Here is a 13,854-nt window from a genome sequence, read left to right as displayed (position 1 = left end):
TGTCGAAAAAAATTTCTTTTAATTGGGTTGTTTAGTGAATAAAATATTGCAATTTTCTATAGCCTAATCGATAGAGCTCATTTTTATGAGTATAACGTGATTTTATTGGATTCCGAATAGCTTTGTTTTGATGGTTATAATCTGCGGTTAAAATAACAAAACAGTTTTTATTTTCGTGGATAGAATGACAGTTCAATCGATAAAATGACAGTTCGACCCGAACAAAAAAAAATCCCATAAAAACTTTGAATGCATTTTAAAAATAGTTCCCACACTCCAAACATTATGAAATTTTGGATTTCGACTAATTTTTAAGTGGAAAATCCGATTATAAAATAATCCGGATACCGCTAAAGAAGCCAATTCTTCCAAGAACTCTATAGAAAATTCTTCGAAATATTTTCAAACACTCTAGACAGAAAAAAACTAACAAATTCAGCATGGCCTCTGGCCCCCTCCTAAATCCGTCACTGCGTATTAGTGACTTTTCGGTATTTGTTGTCCTCAGCATCTATCAAATACACTCTATCTCAAAATTGTGACGTGTTTACGCAATTCCAATTCAGATTCAGCATTAATTTGCACAGTGGTCCTTCATTTTTTATGTTTTGAAATATGATATACCGCATTTAGTTCACCACTGGACTGCGCACTGTGTCTTCATAAGTGCGAAAACATAAATAAAACTGCGCGATTGCATCAAATCAAATTGATGTCTTCGGCGCACTAGTTCTTCGATGTACCTATGCTGAATAAGTAATAGAGTTAATAAACTATAGAGGACGAATGTCGCTGCTGTTCCCTTTGTTCTCGCTCGCAAACATGTCGGGTATCTATCTGTCAAACTGCATACTTTTTCGCTTTGACACTTATAGCCCAGCCTATCTCCGCCAGCAAGAGATGTTTCGGCAGCGACGCCAGCGACATTCTTCCTCTATAGTTTATTACCTCTGTTGAATAAGTGCTCTGAAGACACCGAGTCGATTGGATGCAATCGCGCACTTTTATTTGCCTTTTCGCACTCTTGGAAACTAGTGCGGACTATCGCACTAGTTTTCAAGAGTGCGAAAAGGCAAATGGTGAACTAAATGCGCTATATTTTGCTTATATTATTACAAGTGTACTGGCTATCATGAAGTGACATTTTATTTCGATAATAATCATTTCATACAACCTAGACTGTAATAATTACCGGCTCTTCGGGTTCGTTTGGAAGTTGACCATCAATGTTAACTTCTTTTCCCGATCAGCCTAGATAGCTGTGTAGTGTCGGTAGCGGTTGTCTCAATTGGCTAAGAATAACACTACGGACCGCCTGATCCAGTGGTAAGAATCCACTAAACAGGTGACCCCTAATTCATGGTGTTATGCGGCTTTATGCTTACCGTGCCAAAGAATGAATGGTTAGGGGGGTCTAATAAAAACCTAACCACAAACGGAGCCTGTGGAGAATTAGGGCGTCCCCCACAGTATTACGCCCTTACTGCGCTAACCGGAGCAATGGTGCAGTGGACCTTGTGTTTCTCCGAGATAATCAGTTGCCCTTCTTAAGTCTCAAATTTGAGGCTAAATAAGGGCGGGGTTATTCAAATGTTGTTAATTAGCTTACATTACTGCCTATATGGGTTCGCTTAATGCGTTTTCGCCATTGGCGTTTTTCAATTGATTTGGTTCGTCGTTGATGTTTCCTTTTTGTGCTGTGATTGTGAAGAGTGTAATCCTGTCTAGTTTGGGTAGTGGCTACGGCAAGGAAACCTCAGATCAATTTTCAGCGTAAAAAGCGTATGTAGCCCAAGTGTTCATTTTCGTAGGGTAACTTCTGTTTAGGTTACCTTGTGAACCCAGCTTTGCTTTTTTCATTATAGATGAACTGTCGTGCCTCGAGCATGCTCTATTTTAGAATAACGTTAACAGTATGTTTCAACCTTTTCTTATGGATGCCTTCAAGCAAGCTCTTGTTTTCAGCATCTTTTCGCTGATATTTGGCATCTGAAGTAGCTTAAACATTGATTTGAGATGCTTCAGTTTGATGGAATACTTAGGTAGTACAGTTCATGGCTAACTTAACATAGAATTGCACCTAACCCAACTCTGCATGAGCAGAATTTGTCATGAGTTGACTGATTGGCATGTGTCAAATAAGGACTCTCCATTTGACCTTTTTGCACTTTGGAGTGTTCCTACGCAAACTTTGCGTATTCAGGCGTCCCTGCTCAACATGCTAGGGAACCTGTAATAACTGGTTGCGATCACATTTTATGGATAACTCGCTTCCATTGCTACTCCAAGAGAGTTTCATTATGGTTTTGTTATTACAACGCCCTTCATTGTGGTATACCATAGCTACTGCTTTGAAAGAAGCTTGTCCTCTGCGGTCTGTGCGGACCTCAAGAGGTATTCCTGAATGGAACTCGGACCTGTTCAAGTTCTAAATATCTTCGGATAAACCAGTGTTCAGTCCGCAACGCTGCGAACTGAAGAAGGAGCACGTATCTTTCACGTGAAGGAAGCGCAAGCAAATCGAGGTAGCAGCACGCAATCTTCGCATGAAGGAAACCCCCCAAAAAGGAGCCAATCGCCACGCTGAGAAGGAGGAAAAAACCATCGTCGTCGTCGACGACGGCCGTCGAGGACGAGAGCAGAAGAAGCGCTACTTGGTGAACATCAGTTTCAATACGCATCTCGAAGTGATTGGATCGCAGCAACCGAAGCAAAAGAGAAGCCAAGCCGGCGAGCCGAGCCCGGCAAAGGAAAAGTGTGGGCCGATGACGGCCATAGTAAAAGTTATGTACATAGTGTAATTAGGAAATTAAAATGAATTAGAGTAAAAACCAGTGTGTGTGTGTCGTTTGTCTCTGAGCCGGAAATTCCCTTGGTCCGCCAGTCGCCTGCGTGTCCGGTTGAGTCCTTTTCAGGGCTAGAGTTATTTGGAGATAGTTTTCCCACCCTATGGAGTTCGCCGCTGGTCCGTCGGTCGCTGCATGGCAGTTTCCATACACCGAATCCACTTGGGGAATCGGTGAGACCGGCGGGCGCGCTGCAATCAAGGCAGCCTGGAGAAGAAAAGCAGTTTTACAGTCCACTGCAACACGCCGCAACATGTTTTGGTCCGATCGAACCGGATGGTTTGGTTCATCATCGCTGCTGGCTGGAACGCATCGCGACTGGGCGTGATTGAGTGGAGTGGCTGGCTTGGAGACAAAAACACACACCGCACAAAAGTTGGAAAAAGTGAAGCAAAGCGAAGGCTGGACAATCGAATGAGTGAAGTGATTAACTGCTATTGGACATTGGACTAAAGTGCAAGTGCAAGTGATTAATTAAGAATCATGCCGCCGAAGCGCACACCCGTGAAAAATATGGAAGGTGGTGGTAGCAATTCCGCCGCCGCCAGCAACGACGACGCAGTGGAAGAGTTCGACGCGCTGGTGCACATGCGTGGCTCAGCAAAGGCGAAGCTGACACGCGTGAAGCACATGATGGATCACATCGTAGAGGAGGAGATCACGCTGCCGCAGGTCAAGGTGCACCAGAAGAAAGTGGAAGCTGCCTACAAGGAGTTTTCGGACTACCATGAACGCATCATGGCGGTCTGCCCACCGAGTAAGAGACAGGATCAAGACTGTAAGTACGTTGAATTTGAAACATTGTACGACGACATTTCCCTCGCTCTCGAAACATGGATCGAGATGCTGAGTCAAACGAATCGTAACCAACAACCGATTGTGGTTCAACCGTCGCTTCCTCGTGCCATTCCGCATTTCGATGGCAAATACGAGCAGTGGGAAAAATTCAAAGTCATGTTTAGGGACGTGGTCGACAGATCGAATGATCCGCCACGGATTAAGCTCTACCATTTGGAAAAGGCTCTAATTGGGGACGCAGCTGGCATAATTGATGCAAAAACCATCGCTGATGGCAATTATGACCATGCATGGGAAATTTTAGCAGAAAGGTTTGAAGACAAGCGACGAATGGTTGATCATCACATCTCTGGGCTACTCAATATGAGGAAAATGTCGCAAGAAAGCCACTCTGAGTTGAGAGAGTTGGTCGATTCATGTGTTGGTCATGTCGAAAATTTGAAACATTTGGGTCTAGATTTTACTGGGGTATCAGATACAATCGTAACGCACATCCTATCCAATGCGTTGGACGATGAGACAAAGAAGTTGTGGGAATCCTCGGTCGCCCATGGGGAGTTGCCTGAATATGAGGACACTGTCAAATTTCTGAAAGGTCGCATTTCCGTACTTGAACGTTGTCAAAAGTCCACTAGTGATAGTAAGGTCAAACAATCCGCGCGTGGTGCAGTCAAAGGACTCGTGTCCGGCAAGCAGTCGTCGAACGTGAAGGTGAACGTGGTGTCATCAAGCAGCTGTGAGTTCTGTGCAGGAGACCATCTGGCGTTCAAGTGCTCTACGTTCAACGGATTGTCGGCGGAAAATCGATTGAAGATGGTGCGTGATAAACAGGTGTGCTTCAATTGCTTGCGACGTGGTCACCGAAGCGGAGAATGTAAATCGAACAAGACGTGTTCGAAGTGCAAACGGAAGCATCATACGCTGATCCATACAGAAGGTGGTTCAGTGCAAAATTCAAGTTCCAGCAATTCCAGTGGGACAGATCAGCAGCAGATTCCAAAGCAAGCGGCGCAGCCAGACAACGCAAATGTTCCGGGTAGCAGTACACCTAACACCGTGGCTTCGAATGTGGTCGAGAAGCCAATTTCGCAAGTGCTGTTGCTAACTGCAATGGTCAACGTTTTGGACAAGCATGGGAACCCGCAATCATGTCGCGCTCTTTTGGATAGTGGGTCCCAGGTCAACTTCATCTCGGAGGCGATGTTGGAAAAGCTGCAAGTGGATCGAGAAGAAATCGACATTCCCATCACCGGAATCAACAGCGTCAGATCCAGCGTTCGACAACGTGCGAGGGTGGAGGTTTGTTCGATGCAGAATGGTTTCAAGATGGAGTTGGATTGCTTGGTCTCGCCGAAGGTAACAGGAAACCTGCCCACCTTTGAGGTTGACGCTGCTACATGGAACATCCCCGCTGGAATCCAGTTGGCAGACCCTACGTTCTTCCGACCAGGACAAGTGGATTTGCTGATTGGAATGGAATGGTACGACGATATACTCAAGGCCGGTCGTCTGAAGCTATCAGAAGATCTGCCTACGCTCCGAGATTCGCAATTTGGCTGGTTGATTGGTGGAAAATATGCTAGTGCTTTTTGTGGAACAATTGTGAACTCTAATGTGGCGACACCATCAAGTGACTCTTTGAACGAACTGATGCAAAAGTTTTGGGAAGTGGAAAGTGTTTCCAGTGAGCAGTGCGTGAAGACTGAAGCTGAACAGTGTGAGCAGCATTTCCAGTCTACGGTTCGTCGAAATGAAGATGGTCGATACGTAGTACAGTTTCCACTTCGGGAATCAATCAGCCAGCTTGGAGATTCGAGACCAATGGCGCTGAGGAGATTCTACGCACTGGAGGCAAAATTGCAGAAGAACCCGGACATTAAGAAGCAGTACGACGAATTCATGGATGAATACGAGCAGCTTGGACATTGCAAGGAAGTGCATGAAGCGGAAGATCCTGTTGGTTTGCAGAGATGGTATCTACCGCACCACGCGGTACTCAAGCCGTCGAATACGACTACCAAGTGTCGCGTCGTGTTTGATGCATCGGCAAAGGTTGGTGGAATGGCATTGAATGACGTGATGATGGTTGGCCCTACAATTCAACCTGATTTGCTGACGATCATTTTGAAGTTTCGCATGTATCGGTATGTGCTAAGCGCTGACATCGCTAAGATGTATCGGCAAGTGTTGAAGGACAAGTGTCATACTCCGCTACAACGCATTTTCTACAGGAAGAAGCCCAACGAGCCACTGCGAGTCTTGGAGCTTCAAACTGTGACGTACGGTACAGCTGCAGCACCATTTCTGGCCATTCGTGCGCTGTATCAACTGGCAATCGACGAGGAAGCAGAATATCCTTTGGCAGCGGAGTTGGTGAAGAAGATGTTCTACGTGGACAACGTACTTTTTGGTGGAAACAATTTGGTAGAAGTGAGAGACCTCCAACGAGAGTTGATTTCGCTACTGCAACGCGGAGGTTTTCATCTACACAAGTGGGCTGCAAACGATGAACGACTCCTGGACTCTATTCCTGAGGAGGATCGTGATAAACTGGTGAAGATTGAAGAATCTAGTGCCAATAAGGTAATTAAGACCCTTGGGGTTATGTGGGATCCGGTCGGAGATGATTTTCTGCTCCGGGCACAATCTGACTGCAACAATCCAGCACCGACAAAACGGCAAGTTCTGTCAGTTATAGCAAGGCTTTTCGATCCCCTCGGCTTGTTGTCACCAGTAATCGTTCTCGCAAAGGTTTTGATGCAGAAGCTGTGGAAGAACAAAATGGATTGGGACGATCGGCTGGATGAAGAGCTACTCGACGACTGGAGATATTTTTTGAACGCGCTGCCACTTGCAGAGGACTTCCGAGTTCCTCGGCGGGTAATTTTGGAGGAAGCGGCAAGGATCGAAATCCATGGATTTGCAGACGCGTCAAATACAGCCTACGGAGCATGCGTGTACCTTCGGTCGGTGCATTCCGATGGTACTGCGAGTTCGAGCTTAGTTACAAGCAAGTCAAAAGTCTGTTCCCTAACGCCTATGTCCATCCCGCGCAAGGAGCTGATGGCAGCTCTACTCCTGCATCGATTGGTTAAGAAAGTGGTTGAGGCGATGGAATTGGAGCACATCTCGGTTACTCTCTGGTCCGACAGCCAGGTGGTTATTGCGTGGCTAAACAAGCCGTTGGACTGCCTGCAAGTATTCGTGAGGAATCGTGTAGCCGAGATTACAAGCGAAAGTGAACATGTTTGGAAGTACGTTCGCTCTGCAGACAACCCAGCAGATATTGTATCCCGAGGCATGCCAGCGAAAGCGCTCGCGACGAGCAACCTATGGTGGAATGGACCGTTTTTCCTGTGCAGTGCAGCATATGACGAAGTGGTTCCTGCAGCTCTGGAAGATGGAGAGATTCCTGAACTGAAGGCGGCAGTATCTGTCAACGTGGCAACTGTATACGAGGAGCTTCCGATATTGACAAAGTTTGAGTCATTTCGGAAGACACAAAGGATCATCGCCTACGTTTTAAGGTTCATCAAAAACTGCCGTAAGATTGGTGAACGAAGCACTGCAACGACGCCCACGATTTCTGAACTGAAGGAGGCAAACAAGCGGATCATCCAAGCGATCCAGAGGAGCGAACTTCAGGATGAAATCGATCGCCTGCAAGCGGGGGAGCCATGCAAGAGAATCGGCAATCTGAATCCTTTCTTGGACGACGGATTACTACGAGTTGGAGGTAGAATTCGTCACAGCAAACTAGCATACGAGGTAAAGCATCAATGGATCGTTCCGGACAAGCATCCCGTAACGAGAAGACTCATCGCAGCGGTACATAGAGAAAACCTGCATGCTGGTCCGAGTAGCGTGATCACAGCCCTAAGAGAGCGCTACTGGATACTGAACGCCAGATCGACGGTACGAAAGGTGACGAGAAGTTGCATCACTTGCTTCAAATCAAGCCCGAAGCTTGCTGAGCAGTTCATGGGAGACTTACCATCGTATCGCATCACCGCTGCACCAACGTTTTTGAAAGTTGGAGTAGACTTCGCTGGACCTATCTACATAAAGCAAACCACCAGGAAAGCAGCTCCAGTAAAAGGCTACATATGCGTATTTGTCTGTATGGTTTCGAAGGCAATGCACTTGGAAGTGGTGGAGAACCTATCCACTGAAGCGTTTTTGGCAGCATTACAAAGATTCGTATCCAGAAGAGGAGTACCCGAGGAAGTGTATAGCGACAACGGAACGAATTTCATCGGCGCGCGATCAGAGCTTCGTGAGTTGTACGAGCTCTTCAAGTCCGACCTAACCAACGGTAAGCTATCACAGTTCTGTCAAGTCAAGGAGATTAAGTGGACCACGATTCCCCCAAATGCGCCTCACTTTGGCGGGCTATGGGAGGCGGGTGTTAAAAGCGTGAAGTCTGTTCTGAAGAAAGTCTATCAGTCCGCCTCTCTGACAATAATGGAATTTGCGACCTTGCTGTGTCAAATCGAGGCTATTCTAAACTTTAGACCTCTTTTTGCACATTCCTCTGACCCCAATGACCCAACCGTTTTAACCCCTGGCCATTTAATGATCAATAGACCTTTAACTGCTATCCCTGAGCCTAGTCTTGATGACATCCCCATCAACCGCCTGTCAAAATGGCAGCACATTCAGCTTCTTCGACAGCATTTTCGGCAACGCTGGTCGAAAGAATATTTGTTAGAGCTTCAATGTCGTTCGAAGTGGACGAAGAAGCACGTCAATGTAGTCCCTAACATGATCGTCCTGTTGAAGGAAGATAACGTACCACCTCAACAGTGGAAAATGGGTAGAATCGTCAAAACCTATCCAGGTCCCGATGATCTCACTCGTGTCGTCGACGTTCGTGTGGGCACCAGCGTTTTCAAGCGGCCAATCCACAAGTTGGCACCCCTGCCCATCCTCGAAGAAGAACCAGTACGTTCAACACATCAGGACGAAGATTCCAAGGAGCCACCAGTGTCTCTCTTTTCCCGGGTGGCAGCATGTTCAGTCCGCAACGCTGCGAACTGAAGAAGGAGCACGTATCTTTCACGTGAAGGAAGCGCAAGCAAATCGAGGTAGCAGCACGCAATCTTCGCATGAAGGAAACCCCCCAAAAAGGAGCCAATCGCCACGCTGAGAAGGAGGAAAAAACCATCGTCGTCGTCGACGACGGCCGTCGAGGACGAGAGCAGAAGAAGCGCTACTTGGTGAACATCAGTTTCAATACGCATCTCGAAGTGATTGGATCGCAGCAACCGAAGCAAAAGAGAAGCCAAGCCGGCGAGCCGAGCCCGGCAAAGGAAAAGTGTGGGCCGATGACGGCCATAGTAAAAGTTATGTACATAGTGTAATTAGGAAATTAAAATGAACTAAATCAAAACCAGTGTGTGTGTCGTTTGTCTCTGAGCCGGAAATTCCCTTGGTCCGCCAATCGCCTGCGTGTCCGGTTGAGTCCTTTTCAGGGCTAGAGTTATTTGGAGATAGTTTTCCCACCCTATGGAATTCGCCGCTGGTCCGTCGGTCGCTGCATGGCAGTTTCCATACACCGAATCCACTTGGGGAATCGGTGAGACCGGCGGGCGCGCTGCAATCAAGGCAGCCTGGAGAAGAAAAGCAGTTTTACAGTCCACTGCAACACGCCGCAACAACCAGTCTTTTGTATAGCTACGAATCTTTAGCTTCTACCCCGAGGATTGTAGCTATAGAATCGATTTAGTGAGCACTAAAAAGCTCTGCTTACTTCAAATCTCCTGGAGCAAATGGGGCTTTATCCTATTTTTCTCCAGAGGGATTTGAGTTTTTCAAACATGTTTTGAACTCTTGTAGTTTTCTATTGGGTATTTTCATGGCATGAAATTACTCTGTAGTTTTATCCCGAAAGGGTGCGTGTGTTGTAAAAAGAACGAATAAGTTCCAGATTTATCTGGTTACGTCGTTCTTTCTGAAATGCTCGAAACGCATTGCCGATTATCACATCTGTGATGTTCGTCTGGCTAACATGCCTGTTCATGTGAACTCACATGTCTCCCAATTTGGGATGTCCACAGTGACTTTTTTACATAAAGTTGTATACGTTTTCAAGAAAGCACTCGCTCAAACGTAGTTTTTGCTTGGGTGATTTCTTGAATATTGAGGATGCTTTTGATGACGTGCCTTTCTATGTCATATTGAAAGTCGCATGACGTCGCAAGCTACCTCCAATGAGCTATAGGCTCTTTTTACGCTTACGCGTCTTACAGTGTCCTTTTCAGGGCACTGATTAACCCCGTTGTAGTATGAGCTATGAGCTCTCGTTGCGCTTATGCGCTCATTCCCTCTTCTAGGGCACCCCTTCCTATTTCATCACCTTTCCCTTTCCCAATTCCCATCCCTTGTCCCATTCTCCCTCAGGTAAATGATGAAATAGGCTCATATGTATGGCGATGGCACAAATGTCCCAAATGGAGGATAACGTGCCTCTGGAGCCGGCCTTCTGATACCTGATTGCCAAAATGAGCTGAACGTAGCGTTAGACAGAAGCAGGTATCTACATTCCTTGAGGATACGTTATGACCTATCAGCATGAGTAGAACATGTTTATGGACAAGAATTTATTTCACCACGGATAGAGGTTGACCCTTTTTTCTTATACGGCTATCAAAGTCAACCGCCATTCTCCGACACCACTATCAATGATACCCGACACTATAGGAATGTGTGTTACAGTAAGTGGACAACCATTTGGCAAATACTCAATATAATTGTGTAATGGATAATAACAATCTCATAAAACGAAGATAAAGCAAAAATATTTCTGAGTGGAATGTGCAGCAGCCAACATTCGTAAAACATTACATATACGGTAGGTACTTGGCGAGACGACGGACTTATGAGAGACGTGAAAAAATAACGATTCATAAATGTTCATGTGACCTATGTAACTGGTTCGACATGGCTGGCTGTCATGATGCGGTTACACTCGAAAAGTCTATTCTTCTGAAACTCTATATGATCACAGGAAAGAAGTACGAATCCACAAACTTTGAATGTCACAGTGCGTTTAAAAAAATAAAAAATACACACGATGGGTGAACAATATAATTTGGCTATGTACGGCGAAACCTAGCATCCGGAAGGTGACAAAAACTGAAAGGATACAATGGGCAAGGCATGTTGTGAGAATGCTGGATAATAAGACATCCGGTTGGCACTTCAAGGCCTGGAGGGCAGCGTGTAGGGTGGGCGGACCGGGTGCAGAACAATGTGGCAAATGTGGAACCGAGGATGGAGGACAGCGAGGAATTCGTAGAAACAATCCATCGTAGAAACAATCTTAAAAAAGTTCCAGAAATCTTGAAATCTGAATAATTTTATGATATGCTCAGCTCAAAATGGACAAAATGGTCACTTACATCCCTTTGATTCTGGGCCCTCAATTATAACTATGATATAACAGTCAATCAATTAAATGAGGTCAATAGATCTGTATATTAGAAAGGACAGACTTGTTAGAATCCCAAAATGGCCGACACAATGGCTGACTTTGGCACCTACTCACGGTTTCAAGTGCATAAATCTCTTTGTAAACAAAATCAACGCACCTGATCTTCTTATTTAAGCTTATTACAAGTGAGCAAGTGGAAACTCAGGTAAAATAGTATCTCCTGGGCACCCATTAAAAGTACCACCCTTGGTGAAGACTGGCGCTTGAGCCTAGCTATTTAGCACTGTAGTTGGAGGAAATGCAAATGCAGAACTCGTAGCTGCCGAGAAGGTAAGCCCAGCTCCCTGGGTTAGTGGGTTGGTGTCCAGTTCTGCGAGCCAGCCTCAAAAAGGCTAGCACCGAAAAATCAACAAGAGAAGAATGCGAACAGATACCAGTGGCAACGAAAAGGGACTTGCGATTGGAAGCTCGGTACGTGGAACTGCAGATCTCTCAACTTCATCGGTAGCACCCGCATACTCTCCGATCTACTAAAGAACCGTGGGGTCGGAATCGTAGCGCTGCAGGAGGTGTGTTGGACAGGATCCATGGTGCGAACGTTTAGAGGTAATCATACCATCTACCACAATTGCGGCAACACACGTGAGCTGGGAACAGCTTTTATAGTGAAGGGGTGTGTTGGACAGGATCCATGGTGCGAACGTTTAGAGGTAATCAATCATACCATCTACCACAGTTGCGGCAACACACGTGAGCTGGGAACAGCTTTTATAGTGAAGGGCGACATGCAGAGGCGCGTGATCGGTTGGTGGCCGATCGACGAAAGAATATGCAGGTTGAGGATCAAGGGCCGATTCTTCAACATCAGCTTAATAAACGTGCACAGCACTCACTCCGGAAGCATTGATGATGACGCAAAGACGCATTTTACGCGCAGCTCGAACGCAAGTACGACCGCTGCCCAAGCCACGCAGTCAAGATCATCATATGAGATTTAAACGCTCAGGTAGGTCAGGAGGAGGAATTCAGACCGACGATTGGAAAGTTCAGTGCCCACCAGCTGACGAACGAAAATGGCCTACGCTTCATCGATTTCGCCGCCTCCAAGAACATGGCCATTCATATAGCACCTTCTTCCAGCACCGGCTCCCGTATCGTTACACCTGGAGATCACCACAACAAACGGAATCGCAGATCGACCATGTTCTGATTGATGGACGACACTTCTCCGACATTATCGAAAGGACCTATCGCGGTGCTAATATCGACTCTGATCACTACCTGGTGATGGTTAAACTGCGCCCAAAACTCCGTTATTAAAAATGTAGAGTACCGGCCGCCTGAAGCGACTGAATCAACCGGATGTCGCCACCGCATACGCGCAGAATCTCGAGGCAGCGTTGCCGGATGAGGGTGTGCTCGATGTGGCCCCTCTAGAGGACTGCTGGAGTATAGTCAAAGCAGTCATCAACAACGCAACCGAGAGCACTATCGTGTACGTAGAACGTAGTCGACGAAACGATTGGCTCGACGAGGAGTGCAGAGCGGTTCTGGAGGAGGACACAGCGCGAGCGGTAATGCTGCAGCATGGAACCCGACAGAATGTGGAGTGATATACAGTATGCGGCAGGAAAAAATGCGAAAGTGTTTTTCAACTTCAAACCTCATTTTCGTCCATTTGACATTAACCAATCTATGTTTCAACGTTCCATGATCTATAATAGGCTAGTTTTCTGAAAAGGTAATTAAAACATTTTCCTTTTTGGTCACTAACCTTTACAGGGCGGCGCCTGAAGATGAAGACAACCAGAATTTTCAAACCGCAGAAAATCGCACAGGTCGCTAAATTTCGCATCTGATAAAACAAATTTTTTGATTTTCTCTACAATATCATCAAATATATGTACTTATTTCATCTGGTATGTGAAACTACATGGCTTTGGATCAGTGTGGTCTGGTTTTTCATCTAATTAAAGCTACTTTCATTACTGTTATAGTCATTTTGTTTAATGACCATTGGGCGCGCAGTTTATTGATATCCGCTTATTAGGCCTACATTATCACATGTTAAAAATCAAATATGTTAATTTTTATTTTTCAGTGCTAGAATATAGATATTGACTGATACACTGTCATGAAAAAATAGTCATATATGTCCCATATTTAGCGTGTAATAGTGCCTTGAACTTTTCGCATTTTTTCCTGCCGCACCCTGTAGACAGAAACGGAAGCAGCAGACCCGTCTCTTCCGGAAGAAAAAGCGCCGCCTGGAAGAAGCGGAGCGCGAGGAAATGGAATTGCTGTGTCGTTCACAAGAAACACGTAAGTTCTACCAAAAGCTCAACGCATACCGCAAATGCTTCGTGCCGCAAGCCGAAATCTGCAGGGATAAGGACGGAAGCTTGCTGACGAACAAACGTGAGGTGATCGAAAGGTGGAAACATCACTTCGACGAGCACCCCAAGTAACACAGAAAACATCTTTTAAAAATGGATTCAAAAAAGATGTATTATAAATGGATTATAAGCGAGAATAAAAACATCTTTAGTTGAAAATATGTTCTAACTAAGTATAGCGACAACAAACTTATGCATGATGCCATCATCATTTTTGGAAGTTAATTTTACGTTTAAAATACTTGAAAAACACATGTTAGGAGTATTATCGTTTTCGTTTCTAATGACATGTATCGTGAAACATCATTCAACCCAAATTTTTACTCGATGGTAAAACATGTTATATTAACGTTTCAATAACGTTGATGATACTAAAATT

At 45.6% G+C, this 13,854-nt stretch overlaps 2 protein-coding genes across 2 annotated transcripts; both read left to right on the top strand.

The window, feature by feature from the left end:
- The first annotated feature begins 3,329 nt into the window (after nt 1-3,329).
- On the top strand, nt 3,330-5,922 carry LOC134290535 (uncharacterized). Its single transcript, XM_062857693.1, has 2 exons — nt 3,330-5,824; nt 5,880-5,922. Exons 1-2 carry the CDS (start codon nt 3,330-3,332, stop codon nt 5,920-5,922), a joined length of 2,538 nt encoding a protein of 845 aa, XP_062713677.1.
- A 104-nt stretch (nt 5,923-6,026) lies between these two features.
- LOC134290534 (uncharacterized) lies at nt 6,027-8,684 on the top strand. Its single transcript, XM_062857692.1, has one exon. The coding sequence runs from the start codon at nt 6,027-6,029 to the stop codon at nt 8,682-8,684; it is 2,658 nt and encodes an 885-aa protein (XP_062713676.1).
- Nucleotides 8,685-13,854: the final 5,170 nt, after the last annotated feature.

The sequence above is a fragment of the Aedes albopictus genome, chromosome 3 (genome assembly GCF_035046485.1).
Source record: "Aedes albopictus strain Foshan chromosome 3, AalbF5, whole genome shotgun sequence".
Classification (NCBI taxonomy): Eukaryota; Metazoa; Arthropoda; class Insecta; order Diptera; family Culicidae; genus Aedes; species Aedes albopictus.
This window is presented reverse-complemented; position numbering and strand designations above follow the sequence as displayed.